A 26892-nucleotide genomic window follows, 5' to 3' on the forward strand; every position below is an offset into this window, starting at 1 on the left:
ATTGTATTATACTTAAATAGCTGACCAAATAGTCATTATAAGGCAAGATGGCCGAGTTGGTCTAAGGCGTGAGGTTAAGGTACACCTTAATACCAAACTCCCAGAGTTTCCTCATCATCGTATGATGGCGTGGGTTCGAATCCCACTCTTGTCAGTACTTTTTTCCCCCTTAATTGTATTTTTGTTCTTTGTCAGCACTATCCCCAACTCCATGCCCCACAATCTCCACATCAGATATTATGCCGGACGACTATCGTGAAAGATTTTTGATATTTCTCCACCACTCTGGTGGATGCTCCTTGCCAAGATGGCTAGCTAATTCTCCGTTTTGACATTTCTCCGTCTGCGTAGGGGCCTTGGCTCTCCTGTCTCCAGGCCCGAGGCAATGTAAACAATCCTCAGGATGTCTTGGAAATTCTTGGAACCTGGTATAAGAGCGAGAGAATTGTGATCCTTCTTCCTGCAGGATTGTATATGGTAGAGTAAGATAGTATCATACACACGAGAATGAGTTCAATCAGCAAGTCCGCGCTGCTCGTAGCGGCCCTGAGCGGCCTCTCCCAGGCAGCCAACTATACCGAATGGATGGCTTCGTCCTTCATGACTAAGAACATCTCCCTGTCCCGCAACTACGCCAACGGCGTCCTCTACACGGGTATGGAGTTCGCCTATAACAAGACTAAGGACGAACGCTACTTCACCTACATCAAGTCGCAGGTCGATGCTGTTGTTGACCCCTCCGGCGGGCTGATTAACTACCCCGCGTCAACCGTCTCGCTCGACGACATCCGCATTGGACTCAACCTCCTTTGGCTTTGGACAAAGACAGGAGATGACAGGTACAAGATTGCGGCTGATACCCTCCGCGAGCAGCTCAACTTCACCCCACGCAACAAGGCGGGTGGGTTCTGGCATCGCAAACCCACGTACCCGAACCAGATGTGGCTGGACGGGATTTATATGGCGGAGAACTTCTATGCGCAGTACACCGCGTGGTTCCAGCCAAACAATGCTACCGCATGGGACGACATCGTGCTGCAGTTTGACTTGATCGAGGAGCACTGCCTGCTGAAGTCCGGATTGTTGGTGCACGGATATGACGAGAGTAAAGTGGCAGTCTGGGCTGGTATGTCTCCGAGAAACCTCCCTGACCTCACCGTGATCCTAACACTGTTAGACCCTGTTACCGGCGGCGCACCCCATGTCTGGGACCGCGCAGTGGGCTGGTACTTCATGTCGCTGGTCGACATACTCGACTACCTGCCTCGATCGCATTCCGGCTATGAGAAGAGCCTGCGTCGTTTCCAGTCCCTGGCAAAGGCCCTCAAGAAGACACAGGACAAGTCCGGTGGATGGTGGCTCATCATGGACGGGGAGTACCCGAGTGATCCCCGCAACTACATCGAGAGCAGCGGCACCGCCATGTTTGCGTATGGATTCCTCAAGGGCATTCGTAAGGGATATATCCGCTCCAAGGACTATATGGCTCCCGCGAAGAAGGCGTACAACCTCATGGTGGACAAGTTCGTTGAGAAGAATGCGAACGGCACACTGAATTGGCTTGGCACAGTGCAGGTCGGCAGTTTGGTCAGCAATGGCACCTTCGAGGTGAGTATGCGCCTATATCCGATGCAAAGAAATGATCTGACGGTTGTTAGTATTATATCTCGGTTCCCGTGGTGCAGGATGATTATAAGGGCGCCGGACCTTTCATGTATGCCAGTTATGAGATTGAGGCTGCTTCGAAACAATAGAGAGAAGGGATGACAGACGTGCAAGACAAGGAAGCGGACCAAAACTTGGCGGGATTCCTCGGACTCCGGAGCATTTAAATAGCTCACATGGCTGAGTCAAATTTGAGTGTGACAGTGAGACATGTTCCTAGGATTGCAAACCTTTTTCGGAAAAGCGGGATTCCTCGTAAGTCCATCACGGACTAATATACTGTAGCGTAAGATTAATCTTTGGAAAACGAACTCACCTGACCGGGGGAAAACCTTACCGATGGTGGCGTCTGAGTCGTGGCCAGAAAGAACTGAGGGGTAGATAGAATTAGAGCGAAGTTATATAGACCATGGGTCCTTCAAGTGAACAGGAGGTGTCAGAGAAAATGGAATCAATCATTGTTCTTGATCGAGCTTAGCTGGATGGGTGATAAAAGATGGATGATTCTTTGTTCGTCTTCCACCTAAGCCTCCAACCAACCAAAGGGAAGCCTTGTCTCAGCTTGGCGCAGTGTTTACGTTCACCTTAGATCGCAGCCTAGTCGTGTGGATCTGTCAATCGACCCTGCGTCTTTTTCCTTAGTATGATCATGGAATAGGTTTGGTAGGAATGACTAGGTTATAATCAAGAAAGCGCTCATCCAGCGGACTACTTTCAGTCCACTAGTTCACTCTTTGATCACCAGCTCTATCACTACTGTGAATCTATCTATCCATTCATACCATCATCAATCAACATTGATCAATCAAAACAACAAAGTCATCAATATCATGCCGCCCCTATCAAAGATACGGGCTAGAGAACGGCCAGTAACTGATTATGAACGATGGCTCAATTTCAATCCCGATGAAGATCCCTCCTCTCCTCCAAAATACGGGCCCGATAGAACGCACCGCTATGTTGATGATTCGTCTGTCCGATTTGCTCCAGATCGCCAGCTCATGTTGTAGGCACCATCCTCCATTGCTATTGCTTGTGTCCGTCTAACAAACGCAGCAATGACCAGCGCCATATGCCATCCGGACATACCCGTCATCATCGAAGAATTGCACATTCGCAAGGGCTAGTTCGAGGCATCACGTTTTTCTGCGCTGTCTTGGTAGTCATACTGGTCATGCGGATGTTCGTGGTCTCGCTCATTCGCGCATCCCGACGACGAAGAGACGTCGAGAGACAGATACAAGAGGCATCCCAGCGACAGCAAGACCCGACAGTCTACGAGGATAACAACGAATTGAACGAACTGTGATTATTTTCTATACCCTCTTTTGCAATTCTCAATCATATGGAAACGTATAGCACAGCCGATGGAGCGATGGCCACACGATGGCGTCCTGGCCAGCCTCAGAGCAGACACCGAAGCATCGCATTACCTGACAGAGACTCGGCTCCCGAATTGCCGGGATATACTGAGCCTGTGTTTCAGAGAATTTTCGTGGCGTCACGTCAGACTTGGCCAAAGTAAAATCTCCAGGCCGCTGGATTCTTCTCAGCATGCATGTCAATGGCGATGACTGGACTACATCACAGCCGAGCACTGTGAAACAACTGGACGCAGTGCATTATTCTCCGGAAGGCTTGTCCCTAACCTTATTGAGGTCAAGCTCAGAATGAGCAATTCTTCGTGATTGGTAGTTGGTGGAGTTGGACGATAGAATATAGTTGCCTAACGGCCTTGCTCTGGCATGCATCGCACGCGCGGCACGACCAAGTCGATCAAATTTGGGGTGGAGATACCAGGCAACAGGGCTCTGTATATTTTTGTCGATGACCCTGGTTATACTAGAGATACTGGATGTAGTCTCTTGCTGTTACGAAGATAGGACTCTTTCTCTGGTTATATCCCCTATAGCAGATACTATTGAATCAAGGACAAGCCCTTACAAACGGCGAGTAGTCTACCGAGGAGTCACACTGTAACTAGTATATTCACCTTTCGAAGTCAGAGCCCACAAAATAGAGTCCTATAAATGACATGCATGACAGGCAAGTTTATCATCGAAAAGCGCTTTTACCATTCTGGGGCATTTCAACGCACTCCGCTCAACCTCAAGGGTCAGGACTCAATTTTGCATCCCCACAGGGTCCAAATTAAACTGACAAGCTCAGTCTAACCAAGTACGATTAGCGAAGCAGACATGTCTCATTCCATCCAACAGGACATGTTTGCAAGTGGACCCTTTGTCTCACCGAATTTTACATGTGAATGATGCGGTATGGATAGACTGGTAGCCTTAGGGCCGGTCTAGTCTGGAGCGATCTATGGTGGACCCTGAGTCCCTGTGCTAGACTGTTCTTAGCAAGGCCTGCAACGGGGATCACCGACTACCGAGGACAGGCACTAAATATAAATAGACTAAATGTCTAAGCCTCATTATATGGCAATCTATTAGCAAATAATTAATGTAACCATGTCAGCGGCGATCTGACTAGTTAATGTGAGTAGTGAATGATTCTCTGGAATTTTCACTTAAGTGGTGACTGCTGAGCTTGCTGTGATGCAAAATGACCTAGGGTGTTGTTATTATTATAGGTTACTAATGAGAAGTTGAAGTGCCCAGTCAATGCGTTTACTATTCGGGAATCCGAGCTGCTTTTAATGTTGGAGGAGGTGCAACTGCATTATAAAGCATCTGGCACTCTTTTGGTCGCGAGAAACTGATAGATTAGATGAGGCTATTTAATTCTTATAGCTTTCACTATACATAAGCGAGCTTGCTATAACAAAACGCTTCTTAGTAGTAAAGCCTGTGCTTAACCCTTGCTCAAAGGGTTATTTTCTTCAGGTCTTTGTTAGTCGGTCAGACACGATGGCCTCGGTATAAACTATCCGAGTCTCTGTAGTCGGTGCTATCCTTCGAGGAAGTAGACCCACAAAAATGATTCGGGTCGTTGCTGTCATAGTGAGACGGGTTCTGGTACTCTTAAACTCGACTCGGTCTCTCCGACAATGCGAGGCCAGGCTCACTACCTTGAGGCGGTTTTCTTGCCAATTGTAGAGGAGCTCAGGGCGGTTGGACTGTCCGATACTTTAGCATTGGCTGACCCCACGACCGTCCGGACGCGGTCACGCGGTCAACACACCGTTGGCCGTGACCTGGTTCTGGTAGGAATAGTAATAACTATTTCACGTCGTTGTTCGTGCTGGTTTCCAAGTGTCGTTGGTGCTAGTCGATCTGTGTATCGTTCAGATCCACTCGTGCTCGCTTGATAGGGACGAGGAGTTGCTCTGGTTGTGCTGACTGGACCGACAGGCTCTTCATCAGAAACTGTGATCGCCCATCCGATGGTGAGAAAAACTAATAGATAAGTGACTTTATATGTCATTACTCGTCGTCGCTATCTTCCCTGGGGATGAACTTCTCCTCCCGCAGCTCCAAGCAAGCAAGACCAGACATGAACTCCCCTGTTAACGCCGTCCAGGGAATCCGTAGAGGCATATGGCCCTCCCAGCAGATCCAGTGCTGGTGTAGGCTTCCCAAAATGCTGTCAAGGACAAGGTCGTAGAGCATATTCATCCTTAGCCCTATCAGATCCATCTGAACCCCATCAGTAACCCAGTGAGTTGTGGGAGCGGCATCGCATGGGTGATAATAGCGCTTAAAGATCCAATTCCTGATGAGGATGAGAAGTTTGCACATAGGCAAGAGATGCAGGGGGTGCTGCACCAACATCCGGCGCCAACTAGCTTCGCGGCGGAAACGTTTCTGGCGCCTGTCACTCTGCTCCCCCCAGGACAGCATCCGGTAGGTGTATTCTCTCATGCTGAATGGGTCCAGGTGATAGGGAAAGAAATTCCAAAAATGTTCTGCTAGGAGTGGATTACGCAGCTTTTCGCGGCACTTTTCTGGTGGGGTGGGCTTAAAGAACAGGGCCTGCTGTAGCCTCGGGGAAGTTTGAATCAACCTGGTCCAGGAGTGACAAACTCGCTGGGCTGAGGTCAGCAGGGATTCGATATCAAGGTAAAGGAGAATATATTCGAGCAGCTCTGGTGTGGACAGGACGAGCCGTTGGCTCTCAGCCATGGTGAAGCACTGCTGGCAAGCCTGGCATTAACAATGTGGCTACTCGGCATGGACTGTTTAGGTTGAATTATATATTTTTTTTTTTGGTACAGCTGAACTAATATTTATACAGCTAGATCATTCACCTGACGTTCAGGGGTACAAATATTCAAGAAATGTTGAGGACAGAACCCACCTTCAAAACTATCATACCGGTACCTAGACATCCGGAGTGACTGTGTCAGTGTCCATCATGGAGCCTTTACTGACGCTCCATATGAAGGTGACCACCGCATGTTGATAAAGGGAGACTAGCTCTGGTGGTTACACTTTCGAAATACAACAGGTTTGTGATACCACAGATGGCGACACCAAACAGTCAGAGTCAATTAGCCTGAAGATTTTGCTGTTTCCGTCGACTTGGTTTAGGCGAGAGGTCACTCAATTTCAGAAAATGCTTGTCTTTCTTGTTAACGAAGCCAAGGCCGTCACTGCACTGGCATTGTTTAGGAGGCAACGAACTTTCAATGGCTTCTGCAGACGTCATGTCCCTGATGGGTCGTTGACCACTCACAGCTGTGGACAGAGACAAATACCTCGGGCAACGAGTGCCTTCGTTGAAGCCGGTGGCTCGCACACGCTCCAATGCCGTCGATATTCACTCTGGGATTCTGGAAGTCATTATTGTCTGTCGGTTGGATACTTTGATGAGGATTCAAATCCTGCTTCGCAGCCAGATGAGACATCCAAACTATACGGTGGCAATACGGTCATACACATTGGGGAGGGTACAGAGGATCGTCGAGGAAGTTGTGAAACACTCGGGTATGTCTTCATGAAGGCGTTCAGGTCCAGTCTCTACTATTCTTGGACAACGAGTGCGAGCAGCTCATTGATAGCCAAGAGATTGGCACCCTGAAAATATAGCAAATTGTTCAGGATAATGATGAATTGTGGTAATACTGACAAAATGCACTTGATTCCTAGCTCTTTACTCACTGGGAGCGAGGAATTCCGTGTCCGGCTGTCAATGCGCCACTGGTGGATGTATGACATGTCATACACAAATGGGACTTGGCTGCCTGTACTGTCACCAGCAATAAGTAACTAGGTAGGATCACAAATGATGACTTATCCACATCGAATAGCTGAACAGTATGCAAATGCAAGGCACACGGATCTGCTGATGCACGCTGTGTGACTTCTGACCGACCTTATTTTGACATGCACATTACGAATCAAACATATAAATAACCAAAAAGAAAGGAAAACGAAAGAAAATTTACGCTCTGAAAGAAATGCTCTGAAAGTTTGCAAAAATTTGAGCCTGCAAATGCTCATCCAAAACTCCGACCAAGTGTATGACAACCCAAGTCCAAATCCCGACAGTCAACACCGAAGCAGAGATATTCCACATCTGATGTATGCAACAGTCATATACAAGTGTTCAGTTATAGCCACAGTTCCACAGTTCCCAAGAAGTCTATATATGCCATTCACTAATATGACAGCAGCGAAGGGCTAGAATGTCACATATCTGCGGATCGGGGAGCGGCGGTCTCTCCGGAGAAAACAATTGACTTTTGATCTCGTGATCAGATTGGAGGTCTTTCAATAGCCCTGACGAGATAGGTTTTATTACTCGATGCTTGTTCAAGGAGGTTAAGTAATTGTTGGTGGAGTTGCTGAGAATCGATTCGGTCCTTAGGCTCGATGCGAATCATTTCCCGCATGATCAAACACAAGAGATCATAAAGCATATCAGAACATCGTTCATCTTCTGATAAGCGGGTTACCCATGCCTTCACTGACGGCCGTATGTCTCTGAGATCAGCCGTGTAAAAGTAATCTTCGCTGAATTCATCCGTCTCCCCACGTTCGGCACCGCGAAGCTCGGCAAACTCCACGATAGCATCGAACCCAAGTACTATCCAGGTAATGAACTCCAAATATAGGCATCCAAGACTCCAAATGTCCCACTTCCGGGATATGCGCAAGTTGCGATGATTGTCTGGAGGCCTATAAGTTTTAGTACCAAGCATGCCGGCCGGGTCACCATTGGATACAGATCCGATGGTATGAAGACTAGCCAGGCCTAGGTCCGTGATTTGCAATATTCCGTCCGAGTCAGTGCATCCTGGGTAAGACGGGAACCACACGATGTTCTCTGCTTTCAAATCACCATGACGTCCGAAATAACGGCCAGGCTGACGGTCGTCCGGCAGCTGAAACCCATGGATCAAAGACAGCGCGCTTGCGAGGCCTGTCATTTGCTTCAACGACCACAAGACTTTGCGATGCTCAATCTGTTCGAGTGGGATCCTCTTCCAATAACTTCGTAGGTTCACGTCTGCCCATGGAAATACCAGGTGAAACTTGGACCCCTCCTTATAGGTAAATAGAAGACTGATCAGATGAGGATGGGGCCCGGACGTTTTCCCAAGAGTCATATGCATATCGCGCTCAATTTGAAAACGTGAAGGGTCGATAGAAAAGAGTTTCTTGACTGCAACTACGACTTGTCGATCCTAGCCATCAAGCCATGGCGTTAAGCGGTCTTTCTCACAGGCATCGCTAAAGTAGAGATGTCCACTTACCCGGCAACCAGGAAAATTCCCGAAGGTATGATGAGCAGGATGTATAAAGGCTTGAAAGACCTCACTGAAGCCGCTTTCAATCTCAATTCGTCCCGAATTCGTGATAGGTAAGATTTGAGCAACTGGGAAATCGTAATGTTTGCCCTGCTCAAACACCGGAGCCAACATACGCCATTGCTTTTTCGCCAGGCTCTTGATTTCAGGGTCAGTCCATTCACTTAGAGCTTTGATATCGCGGCCTCCGTTTGTCTGCAGTGTCATTCGCTCGCTTCCAGTTCTTGCAGGCTTCATGACGAAAGGCAAATCGGTGTCACTTATCCCCTCATCCAGAAACCTCAAGATATCAGCACCTCTTTTCCTGCTGACCAGGATTGCGAATAGTTTCATAGCCGTCTGAACAATTCTCATGGCTTCTTTCTCTGCATTGCGATCTTGCACCAACCCCTCGTCACGAAGTATGTCCTCCACTTTGGATTCGGTGATCTGTTCTCTAAGACTGGACAGTGGGAGATACATTACGTGCCCTGAACTGTCAGACTCGATGCTCGCACTGGATAAGGACTCTTGAAGCTCGTGAAGAGGACTAAAAGGGCTAGAGGCCACATCCAGCAAGGAAGATCGCCTCGAGATGGAGCGATCAGATTGTCCTCCGGATGAGGACTGACGGTCCAAAGCAGCACGGGAGTAATGCGTACTGAGTCCATCTACTCTGACCTGACTGTCAACGACCGATACGTTCGCTGGTGGGAAGGATGGATGATCAGCGGAATTAGGATTCGTTCCAGACCGGGAAGACTGCTTGTCGCGAAGAAGGTGTCGAAACAAACGTATGAACGGTTGAAAAAGACAGCGCGGGAAAGTCATTGTTGAAATGTATAACAACGCGCACAAACTCAATGTATCAGGATTTGTTTGATGATTGTTCGTAGCCTTGCCTGGCGTAGAGTATCAGAGGAAACATGGGCAAAGATCAGTACAACGCCGGCTGAGGGAGAAAAACCCCTCAAAGCAGGTCAAAAGGCTGTAATATAAAATGACAAGACTGGAAGGGCAATTTTATAAGGCGATGGCGGGACTGCGATCGAAGGTTGAGAACAGAAAAGCTAAGGAGAAATGGAGAGGTGATGACCAGTTGACGGGGAAAAATTTGACAGAAGAAGTGAACGGGCTCGTCAGAGTGCAGAATAATTTGGATGTGAATGGTCGCATTTAATCATGATCATGGTTGACACCCACGGGCGACGAGAACGGGCACCGGGGCTGTGTGTGCAGGTGAGAAAGCCAAGAACAGAGACTGCCTCTCGAGATGACCAGTCAGGATATCTACAATGGATGTCAGGTCAGGAACGAGTCAATCATATTGCCGGCTTCGGCTCTCAGGATTACCTTTTGCTTCCAAGCTTCTTAGAATGACGTTCCTTCTCCCAGCGATGTTTACACTGACAAAGTTTAAACAAGTGGCAAAATGCGGGTGCTTCTGAGTTGACTCGTTTTATCGGACAGCTCGATGGTGTGCCACGCTTTTCTGAAGTCGAACTCGCACTAATAGAGGCGCGGCTTGGACGCATGCATTTGTATTGGCCGCAATCTCGTACCTACTTCAGTACCGTAGGTAGGTGCGCCAGTAAGCAGTAAGAGGACAGGACTCGAAGAGTTATGGCCTACATCGTGCACTGCGCAGTCGGCTGCATTAGCGTAGAGTGAGTCGAGTCTCTTGCGTTATCCCCGCGTTGAGAGCATCAGAGCCTTTCTCTGCTTGTCAACTATCGTTTCTTTTGCTACTGATCCTGCTTACACAGGCAAAGAACTGATGGCACCGATTGAGGTCGAAGAGTCCTACAAAAGCCATACAGATATGGGGAGGTATTTTTCTAAAGGCATCACTACATTTCGAGTGATGGATAGACGTGAACGAGGAAGAGAGGCATCTTCCTGGGTAGGCGAAGCCGTTCCTCGATCTCATCGTGGTCTTGCTAATGTGTCTAATGAGACCGAGCTCGACCGAGCCGGTGTACCTTCCTCAGATCGGCCTCGCCTGCCGCCGTTCTCTACGTTGCTCCCCTCTTTCCTTCCAAGCACTGCCTCGATAACTTGGTATCGGTCGCACAGCCACCAGATGATGACTGTTAAAACTGTCAGAGGAACAGATACGACGGCTAATATCCAGACTTGGTGAGAGATCTGCAATCTGCCCTTGTCGTTGAGATGCACAAACTCCGTTGAGAAGAAATTCTGTCCCAGTGTCAGTGAAAACCTTCGTTTGCTGTTCTTTCGCTTACTGATACTATTGTCGTTGGCAGATACACGAGGCCGATGATTGTCAAGACCTTGACCGCTGCGGCATCCCGAGCACTTTGAGCCTACATTAACGCCTTTACCGTCAGCCGTCTAAGAGGGATATGTGACTATATGAAGGCCGCCTGTACTGACCGCCAGCTTAACCATCTCCTCACTCTCAATACGGGAGGCATACGCGAGCTGTGTCAAAGCGGCAGCTTCTTCATAAGCAAGCAGATCTGAGAGGTGCAAGCACTGCGCAACAGGTCATAAGGGTGACGAATTTTCTGGCTCGAGCTGGTAGATGTCTTACCAGTTGCTCTGTAGATTGAACGCGCTCTCGTAGCACCTTCGCGCGGTTCAAAGATGCCTGAGCTTCTGCAGCATACTCTTCAAATCCTTCGATCTTGTGACCACAGAGGCAAAAGCTTGTGCCATTGCAACTGGTTTGGCAGTGCCGTCTGCAGGCCTTGCCGATACGACTGATAGAGTCGACCATTGTCTGGAGGATAACCAGCATATCGGTGATGTAATCTTCCAATTGCTTCAGACGCTGCCGGTCTTCGGCACTGACATATATGCTGCGAGGCCCCCCATTGTTTCCTCTCTGAAGGATATCGAGGACTAAAACTCGGTTTGCCTGGAATCCATCTTGGTCAGTGCTATCTCTCTTGACATTCGCTTCTGACAATGAATAGTAGAAGCCAGCAGCATACTATTTGCTTCGACTCGGCCTCTAGCCAGGCCTGATAGTCCATCCAGCCTTTCAAACTGTCACTGACGATGCATTCATGGATAAGAAAATCCGGGCCGTCTATGTCACCCTGAGACACGTTTTCGGGAAGACGGTGCACGACGGATTTTTCTGCCGCATGCGAAGGCGCAATGAGGATGAAGACAGACGTGCCGCGTATTGAGTTTTGACTATGTCGGTTGGGATATACCATTTTGTGGTAAACTCCCGTTTGACGTATCGACCATGGACACACTCCTTTATCCGTCGGACTATTATTGGGTTCCACACGTCGGATCACGTAGGCGAGCTCTATCCCATCAGTCAACGCCCCTCCCTCTTAGAAGCAACCAAGAGTATACAGGATCCTCACCATCAACTCGACTGTGCGTATTTTGCTCGTTGTTCGCTCGGAAAGGTGGGAAATCGTACTCATTCTCCTGAAATTTGATCCCAAACGCCAATATGCATCGCCAAAAGTGATCGAACACATTATGGGCTGCTAAGAGGTGCTCGATAGTCTCGTATGAGATGTCCAGGGTCGTCCAAGATCGTAGATGGCGAATTTTGTAGATATGAATGCAGCTGGAGGCGTCGTTTTCCGTCTGTATCCGGAAGAGTTACCAATTAGCATTGGGATTCCTTAAAAGCTGTTCTTCGACCGATGTACCTCTCCGACTTGGCGCAACTCTGGGATGCCATTGATTTTGACCGGTGATCCCAGTCGGACAGACCAGCGGCCCTCGGCGTCTTTCGACTTGAATATTGACGTGAGTTCCAGTTGCGGTCGATTTTTATGGGCCTTGAAGAGCCGGTCTTTTTTGGACTGAACCTTGTCTATCAAATACTGGTCAACCCGAGACGGATTAGACAGGCAGACCATGGTGGGGGTGTCTGGTGCGATAATGTCGCAGCCGATCTGGTCCTTGACTGCATGGGTGACATGGCATAATATATACCACTCGATAAGAAGCCGAGCTCTGTGAACTCTGGTCTGTTACTACATGGGATACATGTCTGCTTTACTTAACGTGAGGCTTAGTTGAGGCGCAACTGTGTCTCTTTAGCCACGCGTGGGAGAGTCAGATCATGATGACTCCCATCTGACGAGGCGGACAACTTGCCCGTGCCGTATTCTGTCTCTATCAGCCCCTGAAGGCAGAATAATGAGTAGACTAAGGTACGAAGGAGATGATGTTTGCTTGACGATCAGGCTGAAAGATGGCGGAAAAGAATACGGGCGATATGCTTTGTGCTACCGGCAAACTCGGCCAAAAACGACGAGGGGCTCTGCTACCTTCCTGTCTGGCCAAGGCATGTTTTGCGCCAGGTAGTGTGACCAACCGCCACAAAATTCCTTTATTAGTCGTCAACTAGGTTGGTATCGCTCAGCTCTACGGCATGTGCCTGTACATATGATTGGTCATGATTCAATGATGATCCCTGTTTCATGCAAGTGGGCAGTCAGACCGTCACAACGACCCAGGGCTATGCAGACCTTGATATCGTCTCCGGGAAGGCTGCTACGATCAGAAGATGTCTATGGAGAGGAGAGGTATATGTATGGTGTGACCAGCCACCAGTCGATTCCATTATATCATCGTACAAGCTAACCCGAATATAGACTATATGGAGTCGTCCGACGAGCTGCTTGGGAGCCCGAAGAAGAACAATTGAAGCAAGCGTATTAGGGATGTGCCACCAGTACCCGCGGTGTGCCTATGCAGATTCTTGTAGGTCCAGATATTTTCTCTGGTCGGTTCGTTTATGGACCTCGTATTCAGTGTGTTTGAGCCTTTGCCTTGATGTTTCGTATGCCAGTCCAGCGTGGCTTGCAGCTAAAAGTACACCCGGCAGTCCTTGATCATATCCTGTATCAGAGGTCAGTCTGTTGAGCAGGCTCAAAAAAAGAAAACGCAAACAACACTCACATCTATCGAAATCGATGTTTGCTCTCTTTGATGGTCGGGAATGTAAATTTTGTATTGATCCAGGCGTAACTGTTGCGTGTTGATCAGCATTTTCCTGATATCACTCATCGAACAAATGGCAGTCACCTCTACTCGAAAATTTGACTGACCATATTCTTTCCTGAGCATTTTCACCAGTTTCCGGGGATCCATATATTTCCCCTCGACGATTCGAAAGGGAGTGGGGCTGTAAGGACAACTTCGGCTCATCTTAGGATGCGTTTAACATATATTTCTAAGATTTACCCACGAGAAACAATAGAGGACAGAAGCAAGACGAAATGCGTATATGCGCTGTCAACCATGTATGATAGAAGCCATAGCTACGCTAATGATGGGGATGAGCATTTTAAGTATCAACCCCGTGTCTGACATCAACAACAATGATAAGCAAAATGCATGACCCAACTTGCCATACTGTTCACTGTGTCAGCCGGATCCATCAGAATCAGGCTGAGTGGTGCATGATAGAATTTCATCCTAGCGCAAGAAAGCATTATTAGCGCCTTGTGACTCTTAACGCACGCAGATACACCCAACAAAGCCGTCATCGACATCCAGTCATCAAGGACTCGTCCCTTCCAATCTTGCATGTGAGTAGCCAACCAACCTGTGTAAGACTCTGCGGCGCTGTGATGTACCATATGCCCATCTTTATCTGAGAGTCGCATTAGCCTGTTACTGCAGGGTGGTGGCTTGCACAGCCCCTGGTAGCGCGGGATGACGGGAAGTCAAAAAGCAAGCACCCAGGGGTGGCATCCTTAGGGCAAAAAACAAACACGAGGCCGATTCATCGCAAACTACTCCATAGGGCATAGGGCAGAGACTTGGAACATGGACAAGTAGGTACTCCGTACTTACTTGGACCGTGTAGGTCTTCCTGGGAAATCGCGCCCTCAGCAGCGCCAGTAGCTTCTGTTCGTCGATGTAGCGGTTTGTGAATGACTGCTCGACCATTGCTTCGTTTGCCCCTGTGGCTTGGTTGGGTCTGGTCAGGTCATCGGGTGATGCCGATGCGATGCTGATGCTCTTGATTATGGGTATGGGCTGAGGGTCTAGTTAGGTATGGTGTTGGATTCAGCCTTGATTTATGTTGTTCTTGCGTGATTGAGCCGCATCTCTTCTCTCCTTGCTTTTGCTTGAGAGTAAGTGCCCGTTCCATGATATGCGGTGCCATTTGTTTGCTTGTTCGTGTAGTGGATGCGTTGGATGGGTGTTCGACGCGGATTTGCCGGTGGTCTTGGGGGATAGGATTGGAGATCGTTGGCGACGTGGTGCATAGGTGTTGGGATAGAGGAGGATGGATGGATGCAAGGCTGCATCAGGCTTTAATGCAATACCTTACTTAGGCAATGATGGCAGATGACCAAAGATTTCTAAAGAAGGAATAAGAAATGGTTACTGGGGTGTTCACCTTGTCGAGCTGTTATTGATTGCTTTGGGTATTCCAGGTTGCATTGTGTAGACTTCTGGATGTTCCATGTAGCATGTTTATTGGCCTGATACATTTCTAATTGGCAACAAGAACTGATTGGCGGTATCTTGGTCTCCATGCATTGCAGGCTTCGTGTCCCGTCAGTTGCGTATATTGGTTCAAAACAGAGGGAGGGAGTTCCTGTATCAAGGCAATGGCCCAATCTTATCTTGTGTTTCATCAGGTCGCTTTAAAGGGGGCCTTTAAGATAAATGGAGGATTAGATTGCTCGAAAAAATCAACATATTTATCAGCTGAGAATCAATTTCTCTTCCAGAAATACCAGCATTAAAACGCCAGGATACAGCATGCATGGTTAGAAGCTCCGTACCAGCTGGCCTGTTGTAGATCTTTCTCTCAGATGAGGGAAGTTCGTTGTCAAAAAGGGTACCAGTTGGTAGGATCTTTCAGAACACACCAAACCAACTCAGTATTTATATAAATACAATCGAATGGCAAATTCGCACTCATTTCCTGACCTTCTATTCGGGTTCGACACTCAAAAGGTCAATTCGGCGAGGACAGTTGATATGTATTCTTGAACCTCAAGACCGTGTATCTAAAGCCTGGAGCAGCCGAGAGCAAGGGTGCCACCCTGTGATCTAAGTTAGGATCAATGCTTCTCAAGAGCCAACGAAAGCTCGAAAGAGAACATACCAAGAGGTTGGCTTCGGTGCAGCATTGAGGAGCAGAAGAACATCCTTCAGTCCATGGGTGACCTTTACAGGAATCCGTTAGCACAGGTTGAATGCCAGAGTATATTCTGGTCACTCACAGAGCAGTCCAACAGAACCAACAATCTGGGCAGCATTGATGCCGAGAGCGAGCAGAATAGGGTCCAAAATGGGATCCAGGGGAGTGGTCAAGGAGCCGCAGCACAGTTTGGGTTCAACGCATTGGGACAGATCTGTGACTGTTTCCTGGTCCTCGACTCCATGGACCTGGCCAGCGATCTCCTCCACCCGCGACTTCAGAGCAGAGGTGGTCGGATCCTCGGCCGGGATGGCCGCGGTGACGGCTGCAAGTGTGAGGAAGGTGACAATGGAGAGCTTCATATTGAATGGTTCGATGGTACTGCTGAGGTACGTGGAGATAGAGGATGTTTGAGAGTCTCGGTTGGATGGTGTCTTGATTTGAAAGGACCTCGAGATGATTTCGAGCTCTTTATATCCTCACTGGCAGAGGAAGTTACCCAGGGAGCCCTTTGAGAAAACCTATGAGACGATCCATTAACCCAATCATGTTGTCATGATCCTTATCTCGAACATCCGGAAATATGAGGTTGGGCCTTGGGGGCCAGTGAGTATACAACGATATTCAACCGGAAAGACGGCGCTGATAGCCAGCGTCACATTCGCAAGATTCGGTCTAAAGGTGATCTGCCCACTAAAGAGTTCAATATAAGCGGAATCGAGTTTGGCAATAGATAGAGAACAATGATGCTGTAACCGAGAACCAAAGATATATCATGGCTCGGCACTGAAATCGTCGCCAGGAACCACTATATCCCAATGAAACAATTGGTCAGGTCCGTAGCACTTTCGGAGGCGGACGGCACTGAAGTCCAAGAATAGGTAGATCCAATATTTCGGCAAGAGAACAGTAGTTCGAGGGAATAGAGTAATCCAGCAACTCATGTGAGAATTCCTTATCTCAGTGGATCTGGAACCCTAAGGGCGACTACGGACTGGCGCCGAATCGGACCAGTGATACGCTGATGATCGACAGTAAGGTACCGGCGATCTACAGAGTCTATGGAGTCCCAATGATAAAGAGCTGCATAGAACATAAGTGCTGTATACTGCGGCTTTACTTTGGACCTAAGCGAAGCATTGACACAATAATGAGTTGTTTTTGGTTTTGAGGATCTTGCATGGTGGCGCTCGCATACCAGTTCTTGGTCAGCTGGACGAATAGGGTGTGATCACGCGCAGAAACGACGATCTTAAGCAATGATTAGAATCAAAAACCAAGCATAAAAGATCGAGGAAATCAGGGGTAAAATGTGGGTGAGGCGAGAGAGAGCATCTTACCGAGGATGCCAAAATACGAGCTGTTGTTCTGAAGGTACTTGGCGAGTTACAGTGTAAGAGGCCAGAGCTATTATTGATAGAAGATGCGCCCGCCTTGCAGGCATAACCATGGACGGGCAGTCTGCATCTAGGGCTAGTTCGACGTATTTTAGCGCCTCGATGATATGGCGAAACCTCCAGTACGTCTCGGTTGGATCAAAGACATCCGATTTCTTTTCAAGGAGCACCTGCTGTCTTGGGTTCAGTATTTCAGTCTTCCATTCGGGTGCTTTCAGACTCGAATATCATCATCTTTTTCATCTTACTGAGTTCGTCGATTTCCTCGTCGCCAGTATCCTTCTCGTGGCTAGTTCTTTGTGTCATGGTTGCTGTGCCATTTTGATCACCCCTGGCCTTTTTTGTCCTTGATTGTCCGTCCGCCGACTGGGTCTTTCTCTTTAGAGCGACCCCTTTCACTTAGATGATCTTTTAGGTCGCGTCTGGAAAAGCTTTTTCAGGTTGGGCCTAGAGCACATTACCTTGGTGGTGTTTTGTTCCCACGAATGCTGTGCCACCATATGCCTTTTTGATGTATGATGGTGCATGCGTTTTGCAGGGCCAGCCTTTTAAGCCCCACACAATCCTGTCCATCATCTCATCGCCGAATCTTGCCAAATATGGCCCCCTACCGTGATCGCGGGTTGATATTCTTGACGTTAAAGTGAAGGCGTACCAGGTGATCCGCAGCGTCCCAAGTCGCCTTTCTTGGGCTGTGGCATGCTGTACTTTAGGACACCGTGTGACCCGCCACTCACTATCCGGTTCTGAATGTCGCCAATCACTTTGCCTCGCTCCTTCGTCTGCTCCTGACTCAAGTGATCATTCCAGAGCTCTACCCACCAGGGCCTCTCCATTTTCGAACGGAGCCATTCGAGCCATCCATCATTGTCTTCGAGGTGAGTACCTCCTGTAGTTCCCTCTCGGTGTTTTCCACTTTCTTTGTTTTGGGCCTGTGTTCTTCTGTTCAGTATCGGGTATGGCCGTGAAGTAAAAGTCAAATTGTAGATCGTCATCCCCTGCGTTGCTCATGGTAGACGTTGGAAAGCGTTTCTGGCAGATGGGGAGATGGAGCTGGGAGATGGAGATGAGAGGGAAAGATGGAGACGGGGAGATGCGAAGCGGAAGAAAAGTATGTATATACAATCATGTTTGATAATTGATATCCACTACTTTCAATGAGCAGATTGAACAGAGTCAAGGTCAGCGAATAGTAAGAATGAACTAAGATATTATTAGCCTTAACCATAATTTTTTCTCACTGTCCTTTCACCTTACCTTTCCTTCAGACTATAAATAGTTCCACTACTATAGAATATGGTCACCTTGCAGTATTAATTCACCATCACCACAGACCACAGAGTAGAGCAGGTCAAATCATGAAGCTATACACTTAAAGGAGTATATATTCCAAATCGGGTATAGTGGTGGTGGCGCCCAAAGCGAGTGTGGCTGATGGAGCCAAGACCACCAGCCACAGGGACACACAACCCGCAACACAAAAATTCGGGATCGTGAGAATCGTCCCGCCGCCAGCGCACACACCGTTCGCCGTTTCTTCTTGATACCACCGACTTTTTCTGTCACTAGGTATCTATCCTAGTATCGATCAGACATCATGGCGCCTATGTCCATTGCAGACCTTGTGGCTGCCCTCCCCGCTGAGGACACCTGGGGCCCCGCCACTCCCTCCGACAACATGCTCGATGGCGTTCCCTACGCTCCCTTCTCCAAGGGTGACAAGCTTGGCCGTATGGCTGACTGGACCGGGGATGGCAAGGACCGTGACAGGGGTGGTCGTCAGGCCTACAACCGGAATTACAGAGGTGAGTCCAATTGTCCCGCACGTCTTTGAGATGGTGTACTGACCCCGACCAGATCAACAGGTTTACGGCGCAGGCACCTCCAGCTTGTTCAACATCCAGGTCGCTGAGGACGAGTCTTCCTTCTCCGTTGTCGACAACACCCGCACATCGACCAAGCGTACCTTCGCCCGTGGCGGTGGCACTGTCTTCCGTGGCCGCGGTCAGCGCGGTGTTGGCCAGAGAGGTGGTCGCGCTGGCTTCCAGAGAGTCGGTGCTGGCCGTGGCCAGGGCGGCGATCGCTACTACGACAACCGCTCTGCACGCGGCAACCGTGGCCGTCGTTTTGGCTGGAAGGACTACGACAAGCCGCAGAGAACCCGTGAGCCCTCGGTCAACGTCCGTCCCGACTGGACCATGCTGGAGGAGGTTGACTTCAACCGGCTGTCCAAGTTGAACCTTGAGGCTCCCGAGGGTGAGGATCTGGACTCCTATGGTTTCCTCTACTACTACGACCGGTCCTACGACAAGGCCCCCGTCAAGAACGCCGAGCGCAAGCTGCAGGCTCTGGAACGTGCCGCTTACAACGTCACCACTTCTCAGGATCCTGTTATCCAGGAGCTCGCCGAGAAGAACGAGGCGACTGTCTTCGCCACCTCGGACATTCTGTCCATGCTCATGTGCGCTCCTCGCAGTCTCTACTCGTGGGACATTGTTATCGTCCACCAGGGCGACAAGATCTACTTCGACAAGCGCGAGGGTGCTTCCATCGACTTGGTCACCGTCAACGAGAATGCTATAGATGCCCCTATGGAGGCAACTGATTCTTCCGGCAAGCAGGAGTCGATCAACACCCCCAGTGCTCTTGCTCTGGAGGCCACATTCATCAACCACAACTTTGCTCTGCAGACCGTGGTGGAATCCGAGGAATCCAAGGTCACCTTCAGCCACCCGAACCCCTTCTACAACGCCGCCGAGGAGACAGAACCCCTTGCCTCCAAGGGATACAAGTACAGACGGTTCGACCTGTCCCTGCAGGGTGACGAGGAGCCTCTCAACATGATCGTCCGTACCGAGGTCGACGCCGTCATGAAGAACCCCGTCGGCGGCGAGGACCAGCAGCTGATCATCAAGGCTCTCAACGAGTTCGACAGCAAGGCCCCCGGCTCCGGTGGCGCTCTGGACTGGCGCAGCAAGCTCTGGTCTCAGCGCGGTGCCGTCGTGGCCACCGAGATGAAGAACAACAGCATCAAGCTCGCCCGCTGGACCACCCAGGCCATCCTCGCCAAGGCTGACGCCATGAAGCTTGGTTTCGTCTCGCGTGCCAACCCCCGTTCCGCCACCTCCCACGTCGTCCTGGGTGTTGTCGGCTACAAGCCCCGTGAGTTCGCCGCCCAGATGAACTTGAACCTCGGCAACGGATGGGGTATCGTCCGTACTATCGTCGACCGTATCCGCACCCTCGATGCCGAAGAGGAGGAGGACAAGGTCAAGAAGTACGTCCTCATCAAGGACCCCAACCGCCCTGTCATCCGTCTGTACAGCGTGCCCCCAACACTTTTGAGGAGGACGACGAGGCCGCCGAGGAGCAGGAGGAGAAGGCCGAGGAGGAGTCCGAGGAGTAGATCTGTTGATGTGATTTGATTTGCCATGATCGCACGGAGTATAATGATGTCTTTCCGATTATAGTGTGCATATTCAAAAGTTGTTTAGATTGATGGCATATCTGGCATTGCAAGACTGCCTTCTACCTTGGTCTACATAATCATCCCTGCTGTAGAGCACTGTAGATATTCGGTGGTCTCTCATATACAGTATCCCTCATTCTTCGATACAGATAGCAAACCCGTCTTCGTTCGGCGTCCAGCGCCTTGAGGTTCAGTCGTCAAAACCTTCCCGCTCGGAGTTACTTCCCAAAACGTCATGATTCATCCCTCCTTCTCGACTCATTCTCCACAATAGGCTACTCCTCCGAAGTGAAACAAGCCAAACCTTGATCCCCAGTCCCGGCGGCCGCGCTCCGCATTCCGCACGGACAACCCGTTCGTTCCCAGCATCGAACCCTATCAAGGTTTCACTTCCAGTGGATCAATCCAGACTGTCGAGCGACCATGGCATTTCGGGTTCAAGGTACACCAAAACCACGACATTTTTACTCCGTAGCCTCGTCTTGTTTCCATATGTGCCAAAATATGGATGATTCGACATTAGGAATCTCAGTCATGCGTTAGAATCGTCAGCCAGGACAACTGGTCGATTACCGGGTTTGGGAAGGAGGTTTACTACTACTAGCACTGGGGAATATGGTATGTGATGGGACGTCGTTGATCGTGGCAGCCAAATTTTCTTATGGGTGCATGTGGGGATGCGGCATGGTTTGTCTCGAAATTGGAGTACGAATAAGGGAGGACTGTAGGTGTGTGGTATGCAGCGGCGGTAGCGTGCAGAACTGCAGGACTGCAGGTTGTTGACTGCAGGTTCTTGCCTGTGTGCTGGATTGGTCAAGAATGCTGTCAGGGCGGGAGAGCGTCGAGACTGACAGGCTGTACATGGATGTCTAGATCGTAGGGTGAAACCCATCTTGATATACGTGACCGACTTCAACAGTTCAACAATGAAAAGCTAGCGAGTAGCTGTTTTACATGCCATACTTTGGCCTGCAGAAATTAGACATGAGGATCAAGGTAATCCTCGGGCTGAATCCGAAAAAAAGGGAAGACCAGTAGAGACAAAGGTCAAGGAGAGATCGAAGAGCAAAGAGTGGCAAGTCAGGCATCCCAGACGCCAGAAGATAAAGAACCAAGAACCAGTCATCTGTTCCATGAAAGAAAAAACAAAAGAAAAAGAAACGAAAGGAGGCTTGAAAAGAAAGAATTGCCAAACCTTCCATTCACTTACATCCACTTTTTCTGAGAAGAAAGGAACTCCACACTCCCCGGTCCGCTTGAGAAAAAGAGGTATCAGATATCATCACGAGTACATCGTATCGTCGCCCGAGCAGGAGAACCTGGTATCCACCTTGGACCCCAGGACACTGCTTAGACAGTCCATGAGCTCAAAGTCTTCGACAACGGCTCCAAAGCCGTAACATCGTACTTTGGTGTTGAGCGTCTCGATGATGATCTTGACATCATCCTTGGTCAGGGTGCGATACAGTTCGTGGTTCTTCAGACATTGCAGCGCCATGATTGGGGTGATCTGGCCCTCTGTCACTAGCTGTCGGCTGAGATTGAGTAGAGTTGTCAGGTTTGCATGCGGAAGATCGTAGGTCTTGTGTGGATAGGCTTGCTCTGGCGTTGTGTTGGCAATGTAACTCGGCGGGGGCAGGTGGCCATCAGAGCGTGGCCTGAGAATGGCATGTCCTCGTCGTCTGCTTCGGTGACAGATCTTCGACACAAATAGTCGGTGTGTTCGCGGCATGGGGATTCCAATCTGCACTTGTTAGCATTGATAGATAAAGACGGGGTAGTCGCGGGTAGCATACGTGAGTATAAAATCGATCTGAAGCTGGGGGTCCACCTCGAATACACCCCCAACAGCCTGGACAGGTTCTTGATTTCGAGCAATGGCCGATAGATCGAGATTGGCTGGTATTTCGCACGACGAAGCCGTCATGGCAATAGGGGGTGGAGGAGTGATTTCGTGCGTGGGGATATTCCCACCCGTTCTATCCCACTTGCCAGAGGACTCACGTCTGACGAGACGTTCGATACTGTGGTTGGTGGTGTGGTATAGGTGTTGCCGTTGGAGGCTGCTGGTGCTGCCGGCGCCTGGAATACCACACTACTGCCGGCCAACGGGCTCGACTGGAAACCTCGGCCTGCTGAGCGTCGTTCCGCCCTGCGACGCTCCAACTCCGCCTCAAATTGAACCCCATGTGCGGTAAGAAGTTCCTTCAAGATCGTATTCTCATCGTTCACCGTCTGTAGCATTTCTCGATGCTGGACAACGGCAAGGTTCGCTGCAGACATCTCCTGAGTGAAAGCCTCCCGGAGTCGGGAAACTTCAGTTTCCAGGGACCGGATGTATTGCTCTTTGCGCTCGCGGTGGGTTCTTTGTGCCTGCCGATTCAGTTCCTGTCGTCGTGTCAAGGCAGGCCTGCTGTCTGGCTTGGGACCTCGTCGTTTGGCGGGTTGGCCATCTAGTAGGTACCATCTCGATTAACGGTGGCCAGGAGGCACCCATAAAGATGTGGAATACAAACCTCGGGTAACCTTTTTCTGCCCTCCAAAAAATTGAAAGAAGTTTGTGCTCATTGAGGTGGGGGTTTTCAGGCTGGTTTGTGAGGGGGCTCCTGCAACAGCATCTGATTAGCTCATGTATGTATACTAAATCTCAACACGAAGAAGCAGGAAGCAACAGATCTAAGAGAGCCCGACGACATCACTCTGAAGCATTCCGGAACTGACAAACCGAATGATGGATGGAATGTCATCTGATCAATGATAATCGACCCTGCATGGCCAGAGAATGTCCATCTCCGAGTTTGACATGACGATCACCCGGCCACATTCCATGAATTTGGAATTAAGCATTGCGGATGGTTTATATTGCACATGGGTAAAACAATGGGGCTTGTGATGGCTCAAGTACACCGGCGGCCAGGGAGGTACAATGATTTGAGATCCAAGAACAGGAACGCGCAGGGCTATGACCTACCCCGTGTGTGTCCATAGTCCACGGGCACAACCCCTCCGTTCATCGAAGCCATTGTGGTGATATTTATCTGCGAACAGGCTCAGAGATGTCGGATGCGACCGGCGCGTTTCAAAGTAGATGGAGGGTCGCAACTTCGATTGGACGTAGTCGAGAATTAAAGGCGGCTCTAAGAATACCCTTGGGCGTAAATATTGGCATTCAGAGCATCTAGACAGTCTGTCAATTTTCTCCTAGGGATTATAAGAGAAAGAATATATGGCACCCGGCGTTCTCACCATTGAAACTTCAACTCCCACGATTTGAACGCACGGAGCGAACAGATAAGTCTTCCCCGATGCGCACACGATAGAATTGAGTTAAAGAGCAGGCCACAAGTTTCAAATAGATGGTTGGGAGAAGTCCAGACAATCCTTAGATGGCGACGTGATGGAGGACAATGAAGAACAAATGAAATGATAAAGGAACGGAGAGTGCAGCAACGGATAGTGTAGCAACGCAGAGATGGAAGAGTGATGAGTTCAAGGAATGGATTTTTTTTTAAGGTTTCGAACGGTTTCTGGAGTCTGAAAGGCAGAGAGGGCCCCAAAGACTAAGAGGAGTGGAAGAGGAACGGAAGTGGGACGGGGAACTAGGAGTGGGAGAGACTTGAGAAAGATCGACTGAAAGTGTACGGAGTCGACTAAAGTGACTGGTAAAGTCGACGGCACCCAGTAGGGTCAACTATTTATTAGTATGAATGTATGATCGTGATGTAGTAGAGTTCGATTTACGGATAGATCGGTGGCTAACAACTCCGTAATGCGCCTTGCGAACCATCATTCTTATTATTATTATCGATCTAGAGTGCTACTTACTACTACTGTACTGTGTAGATGAACTAAACTAGGAACGCGGATCCCACCTGGACCAGGCGATGGTCCATGGGTCAAGGCCAGAAATGGGGACAACCCGCGGACACCTGATCTTTGTTGTGCAATAAAATAATCATGAATACTCCATTGTTCCTCAGCGTCTACTTTACTTGATCGACTTTTTGACTTTTTGACTTTGGAGTTGGAGTCTTGGATATCTGAATTCCCGACGCTAGTCATCTAGTGGTTACCACTCCGTACTATGGTAACTAGGATGAGTGGCCCGGCACGCTGGAGAATGCCGGGGAGATCCGTTCCTCAATAATCTCGAGGAATTCATTCAGTAACAATGTATTAATTTGAGATACTAATAATGTTAAGACTTGATCTGTGCTCACTATTGCCACCTGCCTCGGAGACCCCGTAAATCTGTTTATCTATATTCTTTACCAAGTAAGCATAGACTAGATACCGGGTAACTCCTTCGAGCTTCAATCCATGGTCCGGCGCGAAGCTCAACAGATCTGGCCGCGGGTCGACGAAAAGTGGAGATCTCGTTATTCTTTTAGCACCGCGCCACCCGGTTTCTCTCTCTCTCTCTCTCTCTCTGTGCTAATTTCTGCCCCTCAGATACTGATAGAGTAATAATACGGAGCACACTAACGACTCCCGTCATTACTAATACCTTAGTACCCTCTCAGTTGTGAGAACCGAGAAGGCTATTCGACAGCGATCTTCCCCCAAAATCAATAGGTAATCAATAAGGACAGTGACAAAAGCAAACATGGACGGTTGGAAACCCTTGCAAGAAGAAATGCATCCACCCGTGTGGAGGAGCAGAAGACCCAAGATGTTCGCATCACCTCATGTGCGATCGGCTACAGAGGGTACTAACTCTGCAGACAATAGTCGTGTTCTTACCTTCCCACTTCAATTTCAATGCCAGTGAAGGTTATTGCCTAAGGTATGGTTATGGTCGTTCACATTACTGACCAATGATAAGATAGGATCCTTCTGGAGAAGCAATGCTCGTGTCCCTGATTCTTGTTCGCAAGAGCTGTCGTAGGCTGCATTCTGCCCCTGTCAGTGTTCCCTTCAGACTTCCGACTGGGTAGTGTAACTGTGGACGCAAGGTCCATCGACTTGGATTCGACCTCATTCTCCAGCATTTCATGTGTCGGAGTTAGATCAGTCATGCTGCGTCACGCACCATGTGTGTCAACAATGGATCTGATTGACGAGATCTATCGCTTTTGTTGGCCATTCAGAGCGCTTGATTTCTCTCTAGACCAGCATTAGCCTAGATAGATTGAGAGATCTCAGCGCTCGGCCCGTCTGTCGCCACACTAGACAGGATAGAGTAGCAATCTCAATAGATAGACTAATTTTGTAGACTCGTTCGGCCTTGTGTCTTCTCTTCCAAGAGAGCGTCTAACATCATCCGGACACCATTCGTTGGGTTCTCTTCTCAGTCTCTACTTCTGTCCTTTTTTCCCCTCCTTTCTGCGTAAGGGGGAGGAATGCAAGCAGTTGAGCAGTTCAGCTGTCTGACAGGAACGCAAGTTGGAACGTTGCTCTTTACCAAGCTAAGCAATGGTGACATGCAGCGGGACCTGAAGTGTGACGGAAAGGAAACGGCAGAACAGAGTTGTTGCATAGAAGAAACCCATTATTTGCCTGCTTCAGTATTTCGCATGCTTCCCTGCAAATACTCGAAGTCGATACTATGAGCGTTGGAAGCCGACAAAGGTGATGTAACTTAACCTGATTATTAGCGTCTTCAATTCCCTTTTTTCCCTCTTTATTTTGTTGCCCACCTCTCTCCCTCGTTGGTGCAACCTTGCGTGACGCTTTCGATTCCCGTCGGGGACCAGGACAATCGCCGGTATCAATAAATTACTGTCTGGACCACCTTTTTCCGGGTATGGGCGAACACGTTCGAAGACCGATCTTCAAAAGTAATTGTCAGAATCCCGAATGCAGAAATACGAAATCTGGTTCTTGCTTGTTGGTAGTACGGTACTACTTGGTAGCGCATGACCACCAACAGCATAGCATAGCATAGCATAAGGAAGCTAATGATGAACAGCTATCATCACCGAGTATGACCATAGCTGTGAAACTTACCTAAACCAGATCGATACTCAAGGTTCCCGATTGGAACACAGAACCCTGGATTCCTGGAACCGAGAAGCGTACTCCTTTTGAGTCGAGGCTGGGTGATCGGCGATGCTCAGACCCCCCAGGAAGAGACTATTGACTGTCGAAGGTCGATCGCTAGCCTCAGGCCGTGAGGCGCCCATAGAGGAAAATCAACGGGTCAGTCCCGAGTGGGAAACCACGTCCCCTCAGCTGACTGAGATTGGTGCCTTGCAGCCTGAGAAGGCCAAGTCTTGGATCTCCAACTTTTTTTGCTTCTTCCAACGGCACCAATCGAACACGTCCTTGAGTTGATCATGACGATGCACTAGCTGCGATCTGAGCATCGTCCGCTCATCATTATTCGCAGGTTGGGCGAAGATCAGCAGATTTTCCTTTTTCTGCATTCAGGCTGATTTAAAGGTGATCACGATGCCCAATCAGAAATCCCGATGTCCTTGCCATGAAGTATTCCGAGATCCTCATCCACATCTCCGCTCCCAGCGGAGCCCGGGATGATGTCCGATATCGAGCGCAGGTCGAGGCTATTCTTGGATTTCAGAGTCTGTCACGGCAGCTCATCACCTTGTCG

At 49.3% G+C, this 26892-nt stretch overlaps 9 protein-coding genes and 1 non-coding gene across 10 annotated transcripts; 4 read left to right on the top strand and 6 right to left on the bottom strand.

Moving 5' to 3' along the window:
* Positions 1 to 41: 41 nt before the first annotated feature.
* On the top strand, positions 42 to 154 carry P174DRAFT_t10. Its single transcript has one exon. It is a non-coding gene; the product is annotated as a tRNA-Leu (tRNA).
* Positions 155 to 257: 103 nt separating this feature from the next.
* On the top strand, positions 258 to 2098 carry P174DRAFT_437719 (glycoside hydrolase family 88/105 protein). Its single transcript, XM_024826373.1, has 3 exons — positions 258 to 1644; positions 1708 to 1944; positions 2003 to 2098. Exons 1-2 carry the CDS (start codon positions 508 to 510, stop codon positions 1765 to 1767), a joined length of 1197 nt encoding a protein of 398 aa, XP_024687879.1. The 5' UTR covers positions 258 to 507; the 3' UTR covers positions 1768 to 1944; positions 2003 to 2098.
* A 397-nt stretch (positions 2099 to 2495) lies between these two features.
* Positions 2496 to 2974, top strand: P174DRAFT_416971 (uncharacterized protein; the record flags this gene model as incomplete). The annotated part of the gene is made up of 2 exons (XM_024824558.1): positions 2496 to 2671; positions 2722 to 2974. The coding sequence occupies 2 exons, from the start codon at positions 2496 to 2498 to the stop codon at positions 2972 to 2974; spliced, it is 429 nt and encodes a 142-aa protein (XP_024687880.1).
* Positions 2975 to 4993: 2019 nt separating this feature from the next.
* P174DRAFT_44333 (F-box domain protein) lies at positions 4994 to 5812 on the bottom strand. The gene is made up of 2 exons (XM_024827801.1): positions 5398 to 5812; positions 4994 to 5340 (listed from the first exon to the last, which is right to left on the bottom strand). The coding sequence occupies exons 1-2, from the start codon at positions 5748 to 5750 to the stop codon at positions 5052 to 5054; spliced, it is 642 nt and encodes a 213-aa protein (XP_024687881.1). The 5' UTR covers positions 5751 to 5812; the 3' UTR covers positions 4994 to 5051.
* A 1512-nt stretch (positions 5813 to 7324) lies between these two features.
* On the bottom strand, positions 7325 to 9190 carry P174DRAFT_416973 (protein kinase domain-containing protein; the record flags this gene model as incomplete). Its single annotated transcript, XM_024824559.1, has 2 exons — positions 7325 to 8257; positions 8327 to 9190. 2 exons carry the CDS (start codon positions 9188 to 9190, stop codon positions 7325 to 7327), a joined length of 1797 nt encoding a protein of 598 aa, XP_024687882.1.
* Positions 9191 to 10285: 1095 nt separating this feature from the next.
* Positions 10286 to 12219, bottom strand: P174DRAFT_416974 (uncharacterized protein; the record flags this gene model as incomplete). Its single annotated transcript, XM_024824560.1, has 7 exons — positions 10286 to 10558; positions 10606 to 10686; positions 10757 to 10858; positions 10917 to 11243; positions 11320 to 11648; positions 11710 to 11941; positions 12007 to 12219. 7 exons carry the CDS (start codon positions 12217 to 12219, stop codon positions 10286 to 10288), a joined length of 1557 nt encoding a protein of 518 aa, XP_024687883.1.
* A 943-nt stretch (positions 12220 to 13162) lies between these two features.
* Positions 13163 to 13910, bottom strand: P174DRAFT_437723 (uncharacterized protein). The gene has a single exon (XM_024826374.1). The coding sequence runs from the start codon at positions 13514 to 13516 to the stop codon at positions 13238 to 13240; it is 279 nt and encodes a 92-aa protein (XP_024687884.1). The 5' UTR covers positions 13517 to 13910; the 3' UTR covers positions 13163 to 13237.
* Positions 13911 to 15339: 1429 nt separating this feature from the next.
* P174DRAFT_416976 (hydrophobin family protein) lies at positions 15340 to 15835 on the bottom strand (the record flags this gene model as incomplete). Its single annotated transcript, XM_024824561.1, has 3 exons — positions 15340 to 15375; positions 15438 to 15499; positions 15556 to 15835. 3 exons carry the CDS (start codon positions 15833 to 15835, stop codon positions 15340 to 15342), a joined length of 378 nt encoding a protein of 125 aa, XP_024687885.1.
* Positions 15836 to 18467: 2632 nt separating this feature from the next.
* On the top strand, positions 18468 to 20295 carry P174DRAFT_427502 (eukaryotic translation initiation factor 3 subunit D; the record flags this gene model as incomplete). The annotated part of the gene is made up of 2 exons (XM_024825439.1): positions 18468 to 18675; positions 18728 to 20295. The coding sequence occupies 2 exons, from the start codon at positions 18468 to 18470 to the stop codon at positions 20293 to 20295; spliced, it is 1776 nt and encodes a 591-aa protein (XP_024687886.1).
* Positions 20296 to 21621: 1326 nt separating this feature from the next.
* Positions 21622 to 22930, bottom strand: flbB (the record flags this gene model as incomplete). The annotated part of the gene is made up of 5 exons (XM_024831540.1): positions 22856 to 22930; positions 22328 to 22792; positions 22136 to 22238; positions 21966 to 22083; positions 21622 to 21939 (listed from the first exon to the last, which is right to left on the bottom strand). Exons 1-5 carry the CDS (start codon positions 22905 to 22907, stop codon positions 21622 to 21624), a joined length of 1056 nt encoding a protein of 351 aa, XP_024687887.1. The 5' UTR covers positions 22908 to 22930.
* Between the last annotated feature and the right edge of the window lie 3962 nt (positions 22931 to 26892).

Source organism: Aspergillus novofumigatus, assembly GCF_002847465.1.
Source record: "Aspergillus novofumigatus IBT 16806 chromosome Unknown P174scaffold_1, whole genome shotgun sequence".
NCBI classification, from domain to species: Eukaryota; Fungi; Ascomycota; class Eurotiomycetes; order Eurotiales; family Aspergillaceae; genus Aspergillus; species Aspergillus novofumigatus.

Bases quoted from the DNA above. Each gene is read 5' to 3' on its own strand.
- P174DRAFT_44333 (XM_024827801.1), bottom strand. From the start codon at position 5,750: ATGGCTGAGAGCCAACGGCTCGTCCTGTCCACACCAGAGCTGCTCGAA. The intron at 5,341-5,397 runs GTTGGTGCAGCA...CATCCTCATCAG, and splicing joins GAAGCTAGTTGGCGCCGGAT to GAATTGGATCTTTAAGCGCT.
- P174DRAFT_437723 (XM_024826374.1), bottom strand. From the start codon at position 13,516: ATGAGCCGAAGTTGTCCTTACAGCCCCACTCCCTTTCGAATCGTCGAG.
- P174DRAFT_437719 (XM_024826373.1), top strand. From the start codon at position 508: ATGAGTTCAATCAGCAAGTCCGCGCTGCTCGTAGCGGCCCTGAGCGGC. The intron at 1,645-1,707 runs CTGACGGTTGTT...AGGGCGCCGGAC, and splicing joins ATCCGATGCAAAGAAATGAT to CTTTCATGTATGCCAGTTAT.